Source organism: Muntiacus reevesi, chromosome 7 (assembly GCF_963930625.1).
Source record: "Muntiacus reevesi chromosome 7, mMunRee1.1, whole genome shotgun sequence".
NCBI classification, from domain to species: Eukaryota; Metazoa; Chordata; class Mammalia; order Artiodactyla; family Cervidae; genus Muntiacus; species Muntiacus reevesi.
This window is the reverse complement of record NC_089255.1, coordinates 42,949,272-42,972,317: the sequence shown is the minus strand read 5'-3', so window position 1 is coordinate 42,972,317 and position 23,046 is coordinate 42,949,272. Positions and strand designations below refer to the sequence as shown.

The 23,046-nt window shown below is 40.7% G+C and overlaps 1 protein-coding gene across 3 annotated transcripts in view; it reads right to left on the bottom strand.

The window, feature by feature from the left end:
* FRMD6 (FERM domain containing 6) overlaps positions 1 to 23,046 on the bottom strand; it is a 78,996-nt gene that overhangs the window by 4,901 nt on the left and 51,049 nt on the right. For all 3 annotated transcript variants that reach the window (XM_065940324.1, XM_065940326.1, XM_065940325.1), the window contains exons 6-12: positions 22,609 to 22,795; positions 19,220 to 19,375; positions 15,188 to 15,253; positions 14,242 to 14,310; positions 9,462 to 9,636; positions 4,972 to 5,307; positions 4,109 to 4,240 (exon numbers count right to left, since the gene is read on the bottom strand). In XM_065940324.1, the coding sequence (XP_065796396.1) occupies positions 4,109 to 4,240; positions 4,972 to 5,307; positions 9,462 to 9,636; positions 14,242 to 14,310; positions 15,188 to 15,253; positions 19,220 to 19,375; positions 22,609 to 22,795 (1,121 nt within the window). The remainder of the gene's footprint in view (positions 1 to 4,108; positions 4,241 to 4,971; positions 5,308 to 9,461; positions 9,637 to 14,241; positions 14,311 to 15,187; positions 15,254 to 19,219; positions 19,376 to 22,608; positions 22,796 to 23,046) is intronic.

Here is a 23,046-nt window from a genome sequence, read left to right as displayed (position 1 = left end):
TGAAGACCTCAGATTATTTACCCTTCTTGCCACGCATCTGACATGAACTACTGTGTGCTTATGCTCAGTCACTTCCGTTGAGTCTGACTCTTTGTGACCCCATGGACTGTACCCCACCAGGCCCCTCTGCCCATGGGATTCTCCAGGCAAGAATACTGGAGTGGGTTGCCGTGCCCTTCTCCAGGGGATCTTCCCGACCCAGGGATTGAACCGGGTCTTTGTGTCTTCTGCAATGTAGGCAGATTCCTTACTGCTGAGCAACCCTACCACCAAGAACTAAAGTGCAAATATTATCCAGTGCTGATGAATCTCCCTGTGGCCCTTTGGTGGCAGACGACAGGCATGGATCACAACCACTCCTTGTGTTGCAGGGAGTGGTGAGATCCATGAGGGGTTAAAGCATAGCATGGAGGTTAAAAACTATTCTCTAAGACAAACTTCTGATTAAGCTGTTTAGGATGCAGTTAGAAACAAAAACAAAGGCCGAAGGTGAAAGTGGTTTCTTTACTATATCACTAAAGCTCCCCTACTCTCCATACAACACTGACTTTGAATATAACTCTCTGAACAGTGCGCAGCCTCTGGGCTTGATTCTGCTTAAACGAGCAGCGGGTAAGTGGATGGGAACTGGGTCCAGGCAAGTGAGGACCTGTGTGTCCTGGGCAGTGTCCTCTTACAAGTGGGGCTGAGCACAGCACCCATCCAACTGAAGAGCAAACGCCCACAACGCGAGGTCCGGGGCCTGCACGTGGAACATACTCCGTTCCGGAGGTCCCTCTGGGAAGACGGCCACAGCACAGGCCTCCTGCATCAGGTTTTACTGGCCTGACACCAAAAATGGGAGGCTACGGTGAGAAGGCAGCTCTGGACCTCTGAGATCACCAGAGCCCCTTGTCACTGAAGGCTCAGGGGGCCTGATGGTATTTTAGAAACAGAAATCCAGTGCTAAAACTTCCCTAAGGGACTGTGGCATAGGAATAAAGCATCCAGAAAAAATGTTTAAGAAGGTAAAACTGTCAACAAGAACTGACAATTTAAGTGAAGACCACTTATGTTTCTTGCAAACAGATGGAGCAAGTGACGGTCAAGTCCCAGAGCCTTAAGGCTAAATGGCTTAAGTACATTTCCACCCGATTAAAAAAAAGAACCTTGAGTAAGTAAGATGATTTTTATTCAGCCACTGCTAGTAATCCATAGAAATGACTTTTTGTATTCTCTCTCTTTAAAAGGGTCTCATGATAATTCAGTGTCTGGCATGTATTAAGTGTTTGATGATTAGTTCAATTAAAAAATGATATAACGTACATTCCTCGGCTTATATGTAGACAGTTTATTCTCAGATGACACTCGTGTTTTTGGGGTTGGTACCAACTGCTTGAGCAGAAGATCTTTCTCTAGAAAGGTCATAATCTTTTAAAAAGCATTAAATTAAAAAAATTTATTTTTACTTATTTATGGCTGTGCTGGGTCTTTGATATTTTATGCAGGGTTTCTCTAATTGTGTTGAGAGGGGGCTATTGTCAAGTTGTGGTGTGTGGGCTTCTCATTGCAGTAGTTTCTCTTGTTGCCCAGAACAGGCTCTAGGGTGCACAGGCTTAGCTGTCTTGTGGCATGTGGGCTCCTAGTTCCCAGACCAGAGATATAACTCATGTCAATCAGCGGGTTCTTAACCACTGGACCACCAGGAAGTCCCAGCATTAAACTTTAGAGTGAATCTTCACAGGAAGAAGATATGGACCAGGGTACTGGTTGGCACTTGGTACAGTTTCTTTTGGATTTCCTCGTAAATGTGCCCGTGTGTGTGTGTTAGTCGCTCAGTCGTGTCTGACTCTTTGTGACCCCATGCACTATACCCTGCTAGGTTCCTCTGTCCATGGAATTCTCCAGGCAAGAATAATGGAATAGGTAGCCATTTCCTTCTCCAGGGGATCTTCCCAACCCAGGGATTGAACACAGGTCTCCTGCATAAACAGGCGGATTCTTTACTGTCTGAGCCATGAGGGGAGCCCAAATGTGCCCTTAGTTGCCTGTAAATCATCTGCTCTGAAACCCAGAACCAGCACTAGAAAACTCAGCATCAAGCCTGATGATCAGAACATTGAACCAGCTCCTGCCAACTTCCACAAGAATGAAGGATAGAGCAGTACACTATATCACCACTCAATCTTAGCTCTGTGTTTCTAAAACAATGTTTAAAGGCTCAGATTGTAGAGATTTTGGCAAACAAGGATGATGCAAGGAAGAAAATAAAAACTTCCATAACCCCATCATCCAGTGAAAAGGCTACTAATATTTTTATCATTATGTATAAACATTTTTATAATCTGAGATCATGCTATTTAAACAATTTTTACTGTTTTTCTTACCTGTGTTTCTTATATTATTAAGTATCCTCTGAAAGAAAATCTCATTATTAAACGGCTTTATAATATTCCACTTTCATGAACAGAACATAACTTTACTCATTGTTAAACTTTAGTTTCTTTTTTCTTTTTGCTATTATATTTGACATTTCAATACACATTTTTATATATAAATCTTTTCAAAAGCCATCTTGTTTACATTTTAAAATTAAAATTACAAAATTAATTCTATAAAAATCAAACAGAAATAAAAAAACAGAAAGTAAAAGTCTGCTTGCCTCATCTCCCCTTCCCAGAGGCCCACTTTAGACAATTTTCTTTACACAAACACAGTGAGTGATGACATGCTCTCTATACAGCTATAATGTGGTATATATATATTAAAACATATTTGTAAGGAAAAAATTCAACATAATAAAGTAAATGGACATAAAGGGGCAAAGTCTGGTACAAGAACTCTGAGCATGGCCACAGCAATCAGCCTCTTGGGTCTTTGTTGCTCAGGGTGATTCTCAGCGATCATGGGCAGGTCTGTTTCTGGCTAAGCTTCTGACAGCCATGGTTCTGCTAGGTTAGCAAGTGGAATTCTGCCATCAAAGGTTCCTCTTACTCTTTAGAGAACTGCCAGAATGACAAAGGCTGTGTCTGTTAACCTTTTCATCACTAATTCCCTGCCCCTGATGCATGGCAGAGGATCACAATCAGAGGTTGTGGGTCATGACAGGGCAATGCCAGGTCACTGCAGACGAAGGAGGATCTCTCATTCAGGCAGTGCTTTCAGCGGCAAAACACGAGTACTGAAGTCATTTCGACAGTACTGGCTCCAAAGACATTTTCTTTAAAGAACAGAGACTAATTCATGACATGTGACAAAAGCAATTACAAGTCTGAGGTTTTTTAAAAAAAAAAAACCTACTTTTTTTTTAAGATGCCAACTTTCATTTGAGAGCAATATATATATTATTATATAACTCTATAAAAGGGTTATAGTGAATACATTTAAAGATGCCATCAAATATAGAATTTAAGAGTTTTTTTACGCCAACCTTTTTTAACACTTTTTCTCCAGATTCCTACACCCTATATGATATAGTGTGTGTGTGTGTGTGTGCACGCTCAGTTGTGTCCAACTCTTTTGTGACCCCCTTGGACTGAAGCCCGCCAGGCTCCTCTGTCCATGAGATTTTCCAGGTAAGAATAATGGAGTGGGTTGCTATTTCCTCTTCTAGGGGATCTTCCTGACCCATGGATCGGAGCCACATCTCTTACGTCTCTTGCACTGGCAGCAGATTCTTTACCAACTGTGCCACCTGGGAAGTCCATATAATAAGAGTACGGGGGAAAACAAAACCTGAAGGCCTGACTGCGGTTTTCAGCCACACAGCATCTGTCCTCTCTAATCCATAGGTTTTCTTGTCTATGGAAAGGAGGAGGCCAGTGTGAAGGGTCTCCAAGCCTCTTAACAGATACATCACATAACTCTCTGATTATCATTTAAAAAAGCAAAGAAAGAAAGATAAAACCCAATTACACAGCTTTGTCCAAAGCATGAGGAAGAGGATGCTAATTCCAATGCTGAGTGCTTCTCCAGCTTCCCTCTCCTTTTCCTCCACAGAAGGCACTCGATCCCACCATCTATGACACTGACGTGGAGCCCCAACCCACCCTTCTATTTTCCTGGGTGCCTGCTTCCCAGTCCAGGACCAATCCCTGGGGAAGGAGAGGTCCTTTCTGCGGGAGCTCACCGGAGTGTCCGTTCAGCTTCCGTGACAGGAGCATGTCCTCTGTGATGTAGATGCACATGTCTGGGCTGACTTCCAAGGACTCTTCATTCATTGGCTCCAGGTCTCTGGGGTCATCAACCAACATCTCTATTTCTGAAGAAGGGAAAGACATTTAGTGACAGAAAGGAAATGGTCACCATTCATAGTCACACCTTGAGGGAGGTTATGCAATTATTTACATGTAAAAATAAATTTGCTAATGAGACTCCACAATAGGAAATTCCACTGACAATTCTGTACAAGATCCTGCTTCTCTTTTTCTCAGGAGTGTTGTGTTATCTACATGTCTGCTAACGCCATGACCTGACTATCAATTATTCTTTCTCTTTAAGAAAAACTGTACTAGCATGCTGTGATGACAAAGGGCCAGATGAGGCTGATGGGTCGTTTGGCTCATGCCAAAGCAGACTGTTGACAAAGACAGAATGAATAGTGCATGAAGCTCTCCGTCTCCCACATCTGCCATCTCCTGGAGCATTTAACAACGAGATTTGAGATGCATATGAATTCTATAGTAAGCACACATATGTTTTCCAGCTTTCCTCAATGAAGTAAGTATATCTTTTCCTCAAACCTGAATGCTACAGCAATTATTTGAAACAGAAAAACAATAAAAAAAGATGCACCCGAATGCTGATACAGGCTATAGATCTCATCTTATCTCCTTAACCCAGGGTGAAGCACCCAATGCTGTGTTGCCCTCTTCTCTATTACGACATCAAGCCTATGGAACCAATACTGGGGAAAGCACTGGGAGAGAAAAGCAGAGGGGCCCTGATGATGGGTCAGCACTGTTAGCTTGGAGAGCCTGGGGGGCAGGTTACCATCGTCCTGCGAATCCTCCTCCAGCCGGTCCTTGCCGCCACTCTCCACCCCGGAGGTGTGGGAGCTGCCGTGGCTGGTCATGGAGCTGCAGGTTTTCAGCTTGCGGTGGATGGCACTGCCGGGGTAGGCGTCCTCGGGGCCCGCATCCCGGGCCTTGGTGTCGGCCTCGATGCCTGAGGTGTGGGAGCTGCTGTGGCTGGCGGTCGAGTGACGGGACAGGCGCTTGTGCTTCATGCTGCCAGCGCTGCTCCCACTGGCCCGCGACCGCTTCTCCAGCTGGTCCATGTCGAGGTCCAGGTTGTCACTGATGTAAGACTCCCGGTACTGCTTCTTCTCTGTGTGGTGAGGAACACAGCTTGTCATTACAGTCAACCAAGACAGGAGGAACGGTTGGTTAGCCCAGGGCAGTCATCAGGCCACGAACAAGTACAATTTCACATTCAGAAGTGAGTGACTGGAAAGTGCTGATAATTCTGATAGGAACTCTATGTAAGAAGACTGCAAAATGAATAAAACCCAGTACATTAGATCTGAGGCAGGTATTTGACTACTCGAAGGGTTTTAAAGTTTCAAACACTGCAGAAGAATGCTACTCAGTGTGGATGCTAAGACCACTTCTTGTCTGAAAACTGTTCTTTGTCCACAGTGGAATAAGTTTAGGAATTGAGAATAAACATTTAGAAACTTTCAGATTAGAGTGATCTGATATTGCCAGGATATCCACTAATGAGACTTTGAACTTTGCAAAAGTATCAGTGCATGGTGGATTAGAAGTTTTTAAAAATTTGGTCCTTCCCCACAGATAATTTCAGAAACTCTGCTAAAGAAATGGTTTCATAAGTACACATATGCTAACTGCCTTTCATTTAATTTGTTCATCTGTTCTGTTTGGTCCATTGTTAGCTCAGCTCTGTTGAAGACAATTTAAAATAAAACTATTTTTCTGAGAATTTCTTTCAAAAAATTCCAGAACTGAGATTTTCACGGATTAAGATTGCTTTTCTCCATTTAGGCTGAACTAATGAGACTTCACGATCTATTAAGAAAACATAGTAATCACTCTGGTTTGATGATTTATACCCACATAGCCTCTGACTGATAAAACTGCTATTTAACAAGTTGGTGCAGATCACTATGCAGACAAAGACACAATACTGGAAAGTTCCTTTTATCAAATGCTAAACTAACCATTACATAAAGGCACAAATCTACAACTGGGCTACAGGTATACAACTGATACAAACATACTATTTTTGTGCTTGAGGTCAGAAATTTAAAACAAAGAAAAAGCCTTGTATTTTTAATACTGATGAGAAATAACACATCAGAACAATGTTAAAAAGGAAGAGTGCACCTGGCGAATGTTGAACTGATACTATTTCAGAAACTGCTAACTAAACTAGACTATTTGGGTTCTCAAGGGTCTGCTAATGGATTTGTCTTGTTTCTTGATTAAAAATACTTGTACTCTTGATGTCTGAATCCAGCCTGAAGTATAATCACCACAGGCTTCCCCAGAGAAGAAAGGAACATCAGCAGAAAGAGAAGATATGCACTCCAGGATGCAAAATGGCAACAATGTTTGGAGATGATGGTGTGTACATTTCTGGGCTCCAGCCTATTCATGTTACTTCTAAGGACTCAAGCTGAAGCAAAGAGGTATGTGTAGCCATACTCACAGTGAGGCAGAATGGAACCAGACATCAGGCCCTAACCACACATCACTGCTACAAAAGTACATCCATCTACAGCCCATCTTTTTAGGGCTAGGCTGGGTTCTAATGAGTCCTGTTTTCTAAGGCAGCAGGAGGTGAGATGAAGAGCTAAAAGGGGTTTGCAAAATTCCCATATGCTTTCTAGTTGTAGTTTCAACACAATAGGCACATGGCCCTTGGAAGGGTAAAAAGTTAGGGAAAAAAAAAAGTCTTAAGCTCTAAGAAAACTGGTAACAGTGGCTCTAATAATTTAAAAAAACTTTTCTATATCTTTAAAAATAGCCCTTTTACTCCCAAATTTCTGACAGGTTTGGAGTCAACTAGTTATTCTATACTCACACACATAGTCACTAGAAAACAAGTACTTTGCCTACTTGTCTTCTATCTAATAAGAGCCTAGCCTGAATTACTTCCTGTCAGCACAGCCTTGGTGTTCCATGTGCTGGCTTCTACGCCCGTCATCATGCTTTTGATCTTTAGACCTTCTGCAAACATTTAAGAAGATTCACACCAATCAGTTACAAAATGAGGGGAATGTTGAAATAATTTTGAAATTTATTCTAAGAAATACAAAATGCAACCGCTCACCCCCTAGTAATCACTGGTGTCAACAATGTAAATCATCTGTTGTAAAAGCCCACAGAACCAAAATTTTTGTGTTATTTTGGACCATAATGCAAGTCAATGCACCCTCTTGACATAAAACCTAAGAATAAGCCCTAGCTATTGAGTAAAACTGAGTTGAAAAAAGGTTTTAATGACAGAAAGCAGTTCTTATCCATCTCTTTTAAAACAATAGGATTCTTGTGATCATTTTTACTATAAAATGCAAAAATAGTGCTTCAGACAAGGTGATACTAGATGAAATCTAATTAAGAAAAATAAAGACTCTTTTCATGCTGTGATTTTGGCTAATGTTAATAGCTTTTTTTGTTTGTTTGTTTAAAATGTTGCAGTCCTTAAGTGTGGGTGAAATAACTGAATTCAGGCCAAGGTTAATCCAAAGGAACTTAGTTTCAGGTTTTCTTCAGATCTGGAGAGATTTCTAAGCAGAAGAAAGAAAAGATGTGGAAGAAAAAAAAAAAAAAAAGCCATATCTGCAAAATGTATCTACACATACTCACATCAAAGATCCAATCTGCATCATTGTCATTCTCACTGCCCCATTCACATAAGCCCTCACATGCACTTGGTACTGCACTTGATAACAGACAAAGCCTTCGCCTCTTAAGAACTCAACATTCTTTGTAATTTTTCTTTAGAACCTATAGGGGAGGTTTATTAACTCTTTCAGTGTCCAAGGGGCTCACATTACAGTCACCTAAACAAGAATTTACTAAAATGCTGTGGGCAGAGAGCTGCTGGAATAAATGAATTTCCCAAAGTTGCGAGCTGGCCATTCAGGAGTGAAGCCAACTTGGCAAATGGTGGGCTCTGCACCTAAGTCACCTATTCCCACAAGCTTTCCTGGTGCTTCTGCCCATTTAAATTCCTAATCTTCATGTCAGCGTCAGACAGATACACGCATTTGTTATAGTGATGAGTCATCATGGGGAAGAACTGGCAGTCTGGCAGCAAGGAAAGCCAATATACTAGACAGTGAGACTAACTCTCTCCAAAGACAAATGCAGTTTGGGGGCAGACAGTGGAAAATGATTCATGTTCTAATTGCTACTTAAATTACAATGGCATCTCCAAACTGGGCCTCATTTAAATTGAGAGGCAGCTTTTGAGAAACATCCATCAGATTGTGTTTAAACCTATATAAGGATTTTTGTTTGTTAAGAGAGGACAGGTACTTGTCTTGTATCTATTGGAAAAGTGAGGTCTGAGAAGTCAAAATGTGCTTCTGACATGGACCTAAGTTAATATGAATCTGAATCCTAATTCATGCAAATACCCCAAATCCAATCCAATCAAATTACCAACAATTACTATAACATGAGTTTGCAAAAAAAATTGAAGACATTGAAAGGCCAAATATGCAAAGAAGCATTTTTGGGTGTGAAACTGGAGAGTGCTTACAGCGTAACCACAGGGGATAAAGCGCTAACCACCAGGCTAACACTGTGAAGTTGAAGTCTACTGTTAAAAGCCTCCACCTTGTCCTCCTCTCCTCACCAGACTTGCCCTTCTCATGGCTCAGAACTCTGAAGCCCCAAATGCATTGCTCTATTCTGCATCTCAGCAAACCGCCCCCACTCCCCGACAGGACAGGCTGACAAGATCCTCAACTGTAAACTTCTCTCTCCTTTGTTGGTCTTTGTTGGTCTTGCTGAGCCAGACAAGGGGCTTCCTAGTTGTCAACAAGAGGCTGGAGATATCCTGTGGCCCACCTTTACTGTCACTCTAACATAAGGAATAATCACACTGGAAGGAATTTCAGAGAGCCTGTAGATAACAGCCCCTAGGTGGACCAGTGTATAAACAAAGCTCTGAGATGCAGATAAAGGCTGGTAAACAGATAAACCTTAGCCTGTGCTTCCACGCAGTGGCTTTCCAGACTTTCAAGTTGAGTGCAGGGAAACTTTAAGGAGATTGTTAGCTAGGACACTTAAATAGCAGGGATAATCTCAGATATGCTGATCAGGCTGTGGGTGGGCCTTCCAGGACTGCCGAGATGGAAAAGGCAATGCTGCTGGGAACCTGGAGAGGCTGCGGGTCCCCAGGTCCCACTCTTCAGGAGACTAAAGCCCCAGTTCTTGGCAGCTGTAGGGTAAGGGGCCATGGGTGGCGAAAGTACCACCTGCTTCCCTCCTGAGATCTCGTGATACCTTCGTTTTCCTCCAGCTTCCGGATGTGGCGCAGGACGGGCTGCAGGTTCATGTAGAGGCGATGGCTGTTGCTCAGGAGCTGCAGGAGGTGTCTGGAGCGCATGGGGCACCCTGTGTAGTAGATGAGCTTCCTGGCAGAAGGCAAGCCATCTGGGAGAATCTCAAACTTCTTACCCTGTGGAGGGAAAGAACAAGTCAGGAGGACAAGTCTCTGATGTGTCAAGGTCCACTTTCTTTCCTGGTAAGTAAGGAAAGCTACAGACTCAGAAATAGATGCTTAAGGCTCCATCCAAAGTTCCCTGGGGAGTACATTCCCTTTCAAAAATGTCACAGGATAGAGGACTACCAAAAATTCAGGGTTCCATCTTCTGGTGCCAAGCCAAGGTCTTCTGGTTCCATCTGTGGTTTCTCTGGCTGGCCAGGCTATTTACGTAATGGAGAAGAGAAGGGCCCATCGTGAAAGCATTCTCAAATGTAATCCCAACACCCTAACTCAGTAAACAAGACCACAAGCTCTAGAAGAGTAATGCACTCAAATATTTGTTGAACGCTTACAAGGTGTCAAACACTTTTTTAGTTCCTGAGAAAACAGCAGTGCATATGACCAAGTCCCTACCCTCCTGTTGCTACATTCTGGTGGGAGAGATGGTAAATAAACACATAAAATAACTACAGCTTATGATAAATTATGGGGTGGAAATAAACAAGGAGTTACTATAGTAAACAATACAAGATACCTATTTGGGGGTTAGAAAAAATAAAAAACTCTTTAGTCAGATAAAAGAGGGAATTGGAAGCCAGATGGACAGTTGGAGGGATGAGACAGGAAGGAGAAATAAGATATGCAAGTGGTGCATAAGTATCTCCCTGTCAGTGGAAGAGTCTCAATCACCAGGTTTGGAAACATTAACCTGAAGTTCTAAGTTCAGGGAGAGGGTGAGGCAAAGTTCTTTCCAGTTACAGAATATTATGAATTCCTTAAACTTTTTTGATAATGAATAGGATAGCAGGACTACACAAAGGAGTCTTCCAGACACAGTGATTCTCAGCTGGAGACGACAGGTAAAGCAAAGAGGGAGGTGTATTCTAACTACACATTGAAAGTCAGCACAAAGCAATTCAGACATGGATGGAATTTCTTACATCTTGACTTCCCATTTTAAAAGGAACCACCACTGGATCTCAACACTATGATAGAATGCTTATAACTTACACTTCATGAGCACTAAACATGTATTAACTTACTCAGTCCTCACAAGTTTATGGCCAGTGAAAGTGTTTGTCACTCAGTCATTTCCATCTCTTTGCAGCCCTACTGACTGTAGCCCATCAGGCTCTTCTGTCCACGGAATTCTCCAGACAAGAATAGTGAAGTGGGTAGTCATTCCCTTCTCCAGGGGATCTTCCTGACCCAGGGATAGCACCCAGGTCTCCTGCACTGTGGGCAGATTCTTTACCATCTAAGCCATGACGGAAGCCCAAGGGGGTGGTCCATTATCTCCATTTTGTAAGGAAGAAACCAAGGCACAGAAATATTAAGTGATATGCCCAGAGTCATACAATTAGGCAGGGCTGGGCTGGCTGCAAGAAGAATCATCTGGGAAGTTTGCCAAAACAGATCCCTAGTCTCTGCCCCAGACCTGCTGAATCAAAAATCTCTAGGGTGAGGCCCAGAAATCTAAATAAGCTCCTCTGCTGATGGGCATCTAGGTTGCTTCCATGTCCTGGCTCTTAAAAACAGTGCTGCAATGAACATTGGGGTGCATGTGTCTCTTTCAGATCTGGTTTCCTCAGTGTGTATGCCCAGAAGTGGTATTGCTGGGTCATATGGCAGTTCTATTTCCAGTTTTGTAAGGAATCGCCATACTGTTTTCCATAGTGGCTGTACTAGTTTGCATTCCCACCAACAGTGTAAGAGGGTTCCCTTTTCTCCACACCCTCTCCAGCATTTATTGCTTGTAGACTTTTGGATAACAGCCATCCTGACTGGCGTGTAATGGTACCTCATTGTGGTTTTGATTTGCATTTCTCTAATAATGAGTGATGTTGAGCATCTTTTCATGTGTTTGTTAGCCATCTGTATGTCTTCTTTGGAGAAATGTCTGTGTAGTTCTTTGGCCCATTTTTTGATTGGGTCATTTATTTTTCTGGAATTGAGCTGCAGGAGTTGCTTGTATGTTTTTGAGATTAATCCTTTGTCTGTTTCTTCATTTGCTATTATTTTCTCCCAATCTGAGGGCTGTCTTTTCACCTTACTTATAGTTTCCTTTGTTGTGCAGAAGCTTTTAAGTTTCATTAGGTCCCATTTGTTTAGTTTTGCTTTTATTTCCAATATTCTGGAAGGTGGGTCATAGAGGATCTTGCTGAGATTTATGTCGGAGAGTGTTTTGCCTATGTTCTCCTCTAGGAGTTTTATAGTTTCTGGTCTTACATTTAGATCTTTAATCCATTTTGAGTTTATTTTTGTGTATGGTGTTAGAAAGTGTTCTAGTTTCATTCTTTTACAAGTGGTTGACCAGTTTTCCCAGCACCACTTGTTAAAGAGGTTGTCTTTTTTCCATTGTATATCCTTGCCTCCTTTGTCAAAGATAAGGTATCCATAGGTTTGTGGATTTATCTCTGGGCTTTCTATTCTGTTCCACTGATCTATATTTCTGTCTTTGTGCCAGTACCATACTGTCTTGATGACTGTGGCTTTGTAGTAGAGTCTGAAGTCAGGCAGGTTGATTCCTCCAGTTCCATTCTTCTTTCTCAAGATTATTTTGGCTATTCGAGGTTTTTTTGTATTTCCATACAAATTGTGAAATTATTTGTTCTAGTTCTGTGAAAAATACCGTTGGTAGCTTGATAGGGATTGCATTGAATCTATAGATTGCTTTGGGGTAGAATAGCCATTTTGACAATATTGATTCTTCCAATCCATGAACACGGTATGTTTCTCCATCTGTTTGTGTCCTCTTTGATTTCTTTCATCAGAGTTTTATAGTTTTCTATGTATAGGTCTTTTGTTTCTTTAGGTAGATATACTCCTAAGTATTTTATTCTTTTTGTTGCAATGGTGAATGGTATTGTTTCTAAGGAAGCTGTGGTACATATACACCATGGAATATTACTCAGCCGTTAAAAAGAATTCATTTGAATCAGTTCTAATGAGATGGATGAAACTGGAGCCCATTATACAGAGTGAAGTAAGCCAGAAAGATAAAGAACATTACAGCATACTAACACATATATATGGAATTTAGAAAGATGGTAACGATAACCGTATATGCAAAACAGAAAAAGAGACACAGAAGTACAGAACAGACTTTTGAACTCTGTGGGAGAAGGTGAGGGTGGGATGTTTCAGAAGAACAGCATGTATATTATCTATGGTGAAACAGATCACCAGCCCAGGTGGGACGCATGAGACAAGTGCTCGGGCCGGGTGCACTGGGAGGACCCAGAGGAGTCGGGTGGAGAGGGAGGTGGGAGGGGGGATCGGGATGGGGAATACGTGTAACTCTATGACTGATTCATGTCAATGTGTGACAAAACCCACTGAAATGTGAAGTAATTAGCCTCCAACTAATAAAAAAAAATTTAAAAAAAAAAGACAAAAAATAAATAAATAAATAAAAGCAAAAAAAATAAAATAAAATAAACAAGCTCCTCACATTAAGGTGATGCACAACTAGACTCAGGAACTACTTGGTGCAGGGCCCTTAAAAATTCAATTTCTATAAATGTATTTTATTACTACTTAATTGGAGACATGAAGGGGGGAAGTGGGTTAATAATGTTCTCATTTACAAATAGCTCCACTCCTTTCACAAAAAGCTTGAAAGAGAAAGAGCCAGTGAGGAGGAGGCAGGCTCCATTTAAGGTATGAGTAAAGTGAAATCAGATTGAACTGTGCCCAAGGAATTAAAGTCAGAAACAGGTCTTTTAACTCACAGGGCAGTGTGGGATCAGTGCACAAATGCGATTTGGCAATAGAGCTCTTTATTTATATAGGCCAACTTCCTGCTGGAAAGAAGCATGTGTCTTAATCCTTATCTTCCTCCTCTCTTTGTATATTTCTTCCAGTAATTTAGGAACAAAGGGAAGTTACGAATTTTAATGACCACTAGAAAGACATATAATTAACTGTAATTCTTTGAACTTTCCCCCAAAATGTATACAGCTGGCAAAAGAGTGAAACAGCTGGGAAAAAACAAGAATATGCTCTGACAAAAGAAAGTGTATTGTTCTCAATAATCTAAAAACAAAAGTACTTTTCCTGTTAAAAGTTGTAGCCCTTTCCTTATAATGATGATTTTCAACAGACAGATATTAATAGAAACATCTTTTTATATCACTCTTTATTCTCTATTCAAGAGAAGTTAACTTCCAAAAGAACGGGCCAACCCCCAAGCTAAGAATAATTTACCCTCTGATTATAGCTTTCTGTTTTCTAATCCCTCTGCTGTACATATTGAAAATAACTGTTTAATGAATTTATCTTGAACTTTTCCCATCACATTTTTTCTGCAACTAGGGTAGAGTGATGGGGACCAGACACACAAATTAAAATTGGTGATTTCCTTTGCTGCAAGACTCTGTGATTTTAGGTTCACTACTGAATAGTGGCAAGGATTATAATTACAGCATATGCGTAAGAATCTAAGAAAGCTAACTATTTTCATCCTCAATTCTGAGAAAACATCAAGTTTTGTGCCTGAAACAATATTTTGTTTAAAAAATGAAAAGTCCACAAAAACAAACAGATGAGTATTTTAGTCAGTTATTTTAAACTTACCACAAACACCAACTTTCCAACATTGGTCCAAGGGAAATCATAAAGTAATTGTTTCTCTTCGTCTAAATTCTGTAGAAAGAATGATGAGTTACTTATAACTCGTGTAAGTTATGCACATAGAGTTACCGAGGAAACTGACAGATACTCTAAAATAGCTCTAACTTCTTTCCCAGAAAACTAAAATACAGTAATTAAAATCTGAAAGAGGTCCCCAACTCTCTTTAGAGACATGCAGACAGTAATTAAAAGAGAAATGATACAATTCTGCCACTTTGTGTTCCTCAGTGACTACATTGCCTTTCAAGGTAATCTCTTCCCTTCTGGCCCATCTCTAAATTTAAATAAAAAGTCCAGAAGACTCAGGCATTCAAGAGATGAGATAAGGCACTCAGACTTTCATAACTGGATATTTTGCCTATACTAAAGGCATCCTTATATTCTCCCAGGTCTCACTAACCTCCTCTTTCCCCTGTTGATGGCGGGATGATAACACCATCCCACCTGCAGAATGATGACAGGAACTACTTACTCAACAGATGAGTTTTATCGGAAAGTTGTAACGGAAATTAAAACGTCTGGGTCAGATACTTTATCACAAAGTCATTTTTCTTTCCATAGTTACAGATGCACCAGATGATAAAAAAAGAATGCTAAAAATTAATGACACACAAAGAAAAATGTCTGGATATTCATGATCTATGAGTGATAAATGTGGGCCAATCTTTGGTTTGTTGTTTTCTGTTCTAGAGGACTTACTGATGTCAAGGATCAGACTGTTTCACTTTGTCTATCTCACATTATCCACATGTGTGCTGGACAAATAAGCAGTAGTAACCAATCAATGGCTGGAAATAGGACCAGTGAGCACAGCACAGGACCAGGCATGCACACTGTCAGAGTCAAGACACAGTGGACAACATTTGACACCTATTCCCCATTAACTAACCTGAAAAATCTGTATTCCCCGCATGGTCAATCCAAGGGTCAGAGAAGCTTCAATTTCCCTTTTATCCTGCAGGAATAAAATTATGTGAAAAAGTGTATCTTTCTTCTGTAAGAAACAATTCAGCACCAAAGAATGAAAGATAAATTTCAGAATTAGAAAGCTTTTTACTTAAAATAGCTTTGCCTTTCTGCATCCCTTTTTTCCTCTAAGATACAAGAAAATCATGGGTATATATTAAATTGATAATGGTATTTTCTACTTTTTAAATCTTTGAGATTTCAGAATTTTAATGTTTTTACTATATTACAAACGCTTTCATATCTGACAATATTCTAAATTCGTGTGTTACTGAGAACTCTGGTAAGACTATTTGCTGCTTTTACATCAATTTTTCTTTTTAAACCTTTTATGCTATGCTAAGTCACTTCAGTAGTATCTGACTCTTTGTGACCCTATGGGCTGTAGCCCGGGATTCTCCAGGCAAGAACACCATAGTGGGTTGCCATGCCCTTCTTCAGGGGATTTTCCCTACCCAGGGATCCAACCAGTGTCTCTTGTATCTCCTGCATTGGCAGGTGGGCTCTTTACCACTAGCGCTGCCTGAGAAGCTCCTTTTAACCTCCTATCTAACGTCTTTCCTCAGATGTTAGAATCTTGAATATAATGTGATAGTTGTATTCTGAGGTGCAGTAGATTTCGTGTATTTAAAACTGATTAAATCTCCCAACTCTGAAACAAAAGTTAGAGGCAAGCCTGAATAGTTAATGGGCTTCCCTACTTAGACATCATACAAAAAAGCAGAGACATTACTTTGCCAACAAAGGTCCATCTAGTCAAAGCTATGGTTTTTCCAGTAGTCATGTATGGATATGAGAGTTGGACTATAAAGAAAGCTGAGTACCGAAGAATTGATGCTTTAGAACTGTGGTGTTGGAGAAGACTCTTGAGAGTCCCTTGGACTGCAAGGAGATCCAACCAGTCCATCCTAAAGGAAATCAGTCCTGAATATTCATTGGAAGGACTGATGCTGAAGCTGAAACTCCAATACTTTGGCCACCTGATGCAAAGAACTGACTCACTGGAACAGACTCTAATGCTGGGAAAGATTGAAGGCAGGAGGAGAAGAGGACGACAGAGGATGAGATGGTTGGATGGCATCAGCGACTCAGTGGACATGAGTCTGAGTAAGCTCCAGGAGTTGGTGATGGACAGGGAAGCCTGGAGTGTTGCAGTCCATGGGGTCGCAGAATTGGACACGACTGAGCAACTAAACTGAACTGAACTGTATAGTTAATGTTCTCTCATGAAGATAGTTGAGAGCTATAAAGCTTTACATTATGTTAGTTTGGAAAAAGCACTTATTTTTAAGAAGTTCAATTATCACCTGCCAATATGATATACATCAACCAGCTAAACTATAAACTGAAATATATATATATATATACATATATAGAGAGATATAGATATATATATATATATACACATACCACAACAAATATAAGGGAAAAATACTGTGCTTAGCCACATCTTTTAAGCACTTATCTGTAACAAGTGGCTGTAAGATGTAAAGTTCAAAAATAGAAAATAAAATTGCTAAGTCACTAAATTATTTTCAGTATGAGATTTCTCAATAAAAAAAATAAATGAGTATGTACAGCTCTTTATTATGTTCAGTGCCAGTTTTTGCATAATCATGGAAAGAAGTATTTTTAGAAAATGTATCCTCAGCTGGCATAGTAAAGAGAAGATAGAGCCTATATTTACTACTGGGGCTGTTTTTCTCCCCCACTAATATCCTTTACATCAAGAAAGGCACATACAGTATAGGTTTAACAGGAGAAACCAATTCATCACTATGAATTTAGGCCAATATCCCTTTAAAGCCTGTTCTGATTGCTTCCAGAAATAAGACTGTGTTCATAAAAATGCTGGTTGTATGTGTATGAGGTATGTATCACTGGGCAAGAGGTACAGAGGTTTGTTGTTGTTGTTTTAAATTTCCTGTCTCCTGTCTCCATTTTATAAGCAGGTCTTAGATGAAGCACTTTTAATGGCACTCACTTAATTTCTTTAAAGAATGAAAATTCTCTCCCTAAGGAAAAAATTATCTATTTCTTCACCTCAATCAGTTCATTAGCATTATCTTGTTTTAAGGAGGCTAGCGTGATTTTTATGTCATGTAAACGTAGCACACTTTGAGCAAATTGAAAAATTAAATTTTACATAAAAGATAAATCAGAGATATCTACTTTATCTACTAAAGAATTCTTAATATGATTCTTTAAAATACCAACGCTTCCCTAGCAAATAGAAAGCAACCAATATTTACTGAGCACTTACTAATGTGCCAGGCACGCCATCTGGCCGTTTCAGATTCATCATCTTGTTGAATCCTTCCTGACCTGTGACATGTATAGGATCATTCCCACTGAACAGATGACCAGGACTGCAGTGACAGTCCCCCAGGATCCCAGCAAGTGTGAGTGCTGGTGGAGGGTTTCTAACTGATGATCTGATTCTAAAGCCAAACTCTCTCCAATGTATCATTCATACTTCTAATACATTTTAAAATATAAACTTATTGTCAAAAATGTCATTAATTTTCATTTTCTCTTATAAGTTGAGGTGTCACAATGAACTCTCTTAAAAGAAAAGTAAGAACTCAGTCTTTTAGGAATTTAACCGAATAGATCTTTGGAAGTCTTTGCCTTTCAAAGCTGACAGGGCATTAACAAAGCATCTCTTGGGCATGAAAGGGGAAAAAATAACATCCTTTGCTCTCTTTTTAAGTTTTTTGAACCAGCCAGGAAAATTACCCAGCAATATGTCCAATTTATGGTCCAGTCTCTAATGGCCTAATTATGCTTATCTTACCACACGGGTATAGCAGAGATAGCAAACCTAATAATAACAAAGATAATGGTAACAGAAACATATTTAACATCATACTTAACGAGTGCTAGGCACTGTTTTAAGTACTTTTCACCCACTAATTCCTTTAGTCTTTAATAAACCTCAGAATTTATTGGGTTTGTTACTACCTCCATTTATCTATGGGGAAACCAAAGCACAGTAACATACCTAAGGTTACACAGTAATGGCTGAAGCTGGGATTTAATCCCAGCAAGCTGGATACAACAGACCACACTCTGAACCACCTCATCCTATTTGGTTGGAGAATAAATATGCCTTCGAATACTCAGGTGGGAATTGAAGGGTTCTTACCATGGAAGTGATACTTGTGGAATAGGGAGAGGAGTGCGGCGGAGGAGAGGGAGAGAAGACAGAATGTGGTGAACAGTTTTGCCAGTGATTCCCTGCAAGGCCCGCCCCAGTTATTAATTGGATGTGTGATCTCTGGCTCAGAATGGAAAAATGAGGCTAGAGACACAAGAACACAGAACACAAGGACACAGGACAAAAGAAGGAACAAACTTCAGAGTGAGAGAAGCAAGAAAGTCAGTGATTTAGGCACAAAGGTTCTTGTAAGCAGACATGGGTTGACTCCTGTCTTTTACTAGTTTTGTGATCTTTGGGACGTATTCCTGTTTGTAAAATGAAGATTACAGTCCTATCTTATAGAGTTATGAGCATTTTTTTTTTAAAAAGGATAGATATGAAGTGTTCCCATAAATACAAAACTCAATAAACATTAGCTGCTGTGGTGGTGCTCTTATTACTAATGGATACAATGCAGGTGTGGCTTCACTTATTAAATAATTATTGATCAAAGAAATAGCAAATGTTACTCCCCAAGGCAGAAATGCAGATTTGGGAAGGAGAACAATAACTATTTCATAATCACTGAAAAGCCAAAAGCACAATTTACAGCCACTTGTCATCTCAATATCAGAACCATGAAAAAGACTCATTCCTGCTCCCAGGCCCGAAGAAAAACATCACTGACTCCAAGACTGACTTATGATGACAAACAGCAGTTCAAATAAAAACTCTTTTAAAAACAACCAAAACTTAAAAAAAAACTTCTCCTGATCAAGAAGATACAGCTGCAGACTTACTGCAGTTTTGTACCTTATACAATCTGTAGTAGTGAACAGCGACGTCATCCAGTCGGACAGCCTCTTTGATATATTTAAGATGAGCCTCAGAAGCTGTCAGTGCAAACTGATCTTTGTGCATGTTTGGAATGTGCTTCAGGATGTAGTCCTTCCCTCTCTTGGAAACAACCTGTTGAGATACAACCGGAGCGCAATGCAACATTTGTTGGAAGGATTCAAGTATAACACGACCCTCACCCCGCAAATGATGAAAGGCCGAGAACTGAAAATAGGCCATTGAAACTGGCTGATTTCCACTAGGAAATTCTCACGCTGATTCTCTTTTGACCATCTGTGATGTTACTAGGCTGAACAAACTAATACTAGAAGATACAGAGTCAGTTTAGCTGTAGTACTTCATATCTAAGAAGAAAAATCACAAGAAATGGGAAAAATATGTTCTCTTGGCTTTAAAATCACTAACAAAGAAAAACCATGCAAACTTGCACAATTTTGTCCACATCACTGTTTACACTTGCAGAATTATTGGTACCATGAAATACAGCTACTGTTAGCACATCTTCAGGTTCTGGATCCTACTTAACTCTTCTAAAATTACAGCCACAGAGTGGGAGGCTCTTAATGTTAATCCAAAGAAGGCAGAGGACTGCAAGGAATTCTTAGAAACATTTCTGGTTTCTGCATAAGAAGCTGATATAAACACTCTACTCAAATGCTCAGGAGAAAACAATTTCACTCAAATATTCATTACAATTTACTGAGACTTTAGTTTTCATCAGACAGCAGTCTAAGCTTTCAGATTTAAAAAATATATAGTGTCCAGCAGCTACAGGCTCAAATAAAAGGTGTTAATAAGTTAAAAGTCTTAACTGACTTCATGAAGATTATAAAAGATGGAAAGAAGTATGCAAAGTGAACAAAAAGCATTTTTAGTGCTCAAAATGATCAGAATTTAAAAATTAGAGAATTTTTAGTTTTATCAGTTTTTATTGTTATTGTCATTTTTTTCTTCCTATGAATATTTAAGGAGAATTAAACATGATCAATTATTGGCCAATAATCAAGTTTTGCTGATAACTCATTATAGATTTTTTCCTTCTAGATTCCTTTTACATGGAGATCATTTAAATCAGTACTTATCAACCTTTTTCAGGTCAAAGAACCCCTAGAAAATAGTACTTGAAAGGGCAGTGAAGTATATATAATAGGTGGTTCTGGTGATCACAAGGGTCAAGGAAGCTGGTCTCTCAGTACCCTGGGCGCCATGGCACATTAATCGGGAAGCTCTGCTTTAAAGACCAAGAGTCCATGAGAACCTGATGATAACTAGAGAATGGAAATACAGGCTACTTTTGGTCCCACAGGCACTGCTATGTAATAGCTTGACACCCTCTGTGGTTTTTCTTCAACTGAAGCACAGACAGCCCATGAACAAAAGCTTGTCTTGAGCACCATGATGTGAAATGCTGAAGAAACAGAAAAGGTTAAGTTTACACCTGTTCTTTAGGATATCTTAAGAAACACTCAGATTACTGGGTGCAAGAGATAAGCAGAACACTCGAAAATAAAATACTTTTGTTCAGAGTCTTATTGAGCCCAGAGGAAGGGCCCTGGGCACCTAGACAGTCTGTCCAGAGAACACACCTGGGCCGATGAGCAGGAGTAGCCAGGTAAAAACAGGGAGGGTGCCTCACCAGCTAAAGAAGCTGTAGGCTGAAAGGTGAAACTACAGGAGGTGTGAAGACACAGTAATGCTGGGTATTGCCGGAGCACAACACAGGAGGTGCAGGACAACCAGAGAGGAAGGTGCAAAATCTGGCAGGGACCATGAGCTGGGAAGCTCCTAGGTCATGTTTGGTAGTCAGGCCTTCACTCTGCAGGTGAAGGTTTAAATCAGAAGCAAAACTGACTTCTCTGCAAGCTGTGAAGTAAAGCCTAGAGCAGGAACAAGTGTCCACTGGTGAGTGCTGACGAGAGCTGGCACCTGGGGAATGGGAGGAATCATGACCTGGGTTGGGGTGGGGATGCGGTAATGTTTAGGAAATTAACAGCAGCAAAAATACAAGAGAATTTTATTTCCTAAGCTGGGTGATGCGGAATCAAGGGTTTATATTAAAGGATGTTCTCATGACTGGATGGGGCAAGGTAAAAGAAAAGTGTTAAGGAAGAGCCTGAATGACTCAAGTTTCTAGGTGACCAGGGCCACTGGTTAAGCTTAAGAACACAGAGATGGGAACACACAGAACTGAGGTGGGAAGCAGATGAATTTGATCTGGGGCACTGTGAGTTTGAGGTGCCTAAGGGTAAACATCTGTCTTACAGACATAAGGGAGGGAAACAGATTCGGGAGGTGCCAGCACATAAGTGGTTGTAAAAAGCATCAATTTGGAGGCGATCTCCTGGGATAGGAGTGACTAAGTGTCAATCACAGCAGTGAAACCTAGGAAAAGACGTGAAAAGTGTCCACTGGATTTGGCAACTTAAAGGTCACTGGTGGCCTTAAGGACAACGCCATGAGTGGAGGGGCTGGTGAGGGAAGAAGGCAGATAGATGTTGGTTGAGGAGTACACGTCAAAGTAAAGACGCTAAAACATCAAATTTACATCACTTTTTCAAGAAGCTTTACTGAGAAGGGAAGGAGAGATGGGTAGCTCTTCTTTCCCTCCCTCCTTCCTCCCCTGAAGACAGGGAGGTGTGACCAAAGTATGCTCTAACTTAAGAGGAGTCAGTTCAGGTAGAGGCTGAAGATATAGAAGAGAGAGATGCCTCAGCAGAGACCTGGAGGGAGAACAGGAAGTGAAGTCAGCAGAGTATGGTGTAGGAAGGAAGGCTGAGATAGTCAGTGCTCAAATAATCTACATTTTCTTGCTGGAGGAAGGGGGTGGCTCCTCTTTTGATAGTGAAGGAGATGGTGGTCAGCACAAGCAGTTCACTTATATTTATTTTCTCAGCACAGGAAAAGTTGTGAATGATGTCACTTTTTAAAAATGCTGCTCGAATTAAGAGTAAATAAGAAAGTCAAGGCTGAGCAAATCTCAAAAGAAGGCTGACAAATTCCCAGTTCCAGCATCTTTAGGATGGACAGCCATCCTCTTCCTCATTCTAGGTACAGGTCGAGCCTGTGGAGGGACTGTGTGTGCCACGCTCTCAAGTGTGAAATGTGTGCCCAGGTGTCATGGAGGGTGTGTGGGCCATCAAACACCTGGCTTTCCAGTTCTTGAAGCTGCATGAGTAGCTTGACTATTTCTGATCCCTACTGGTCTCTTTGTCATGCCATTCCGCCTCACAATGTGTCTAACATAGAGGGTAGACACTTTAGGGGTTGATATGTCTCTATCGAACTAGAACAATGAACTAGAAATGTGCTAGAGAAAACGCTTTAGATCTGAAAACAGTGCCTACCCAAGATGGGAAGTAAGCCTCAGGCTCAAAGTATTTTCCATAGTGCTTATTCCTTTTGAAGTTCCCAAGATCAGCCTGCAGTGCAAAGGCCGCCAGCAGGAAGTAGGCCTCCTCTCGGAGCACACACTGCGAATGAAGAACTTGTTTTCTCAGGTGCCAGTAATAATAGTATCTTGCTGCTCTGTCACTAGGAAAATAAAAGAAAGCAGAACTCACATTTTGATGGAACAATCTAAACAACGCATGTAAACAGACCCCAAATCCTGCTGTTCATCTGCGGACAGGAGCTCTTCTGTTCTGCTCCCTCCTCCTCCCCCACAATCAGCAATACCTGATTGCTGCCGAATGGCTGCTTCACTCAGGTCTCAGGGAGACAGGACCCCAAGTCAGACTACCCAGACTGCAAAAGCAACCCTTCCTGAGGCCTAGGCATTCGAT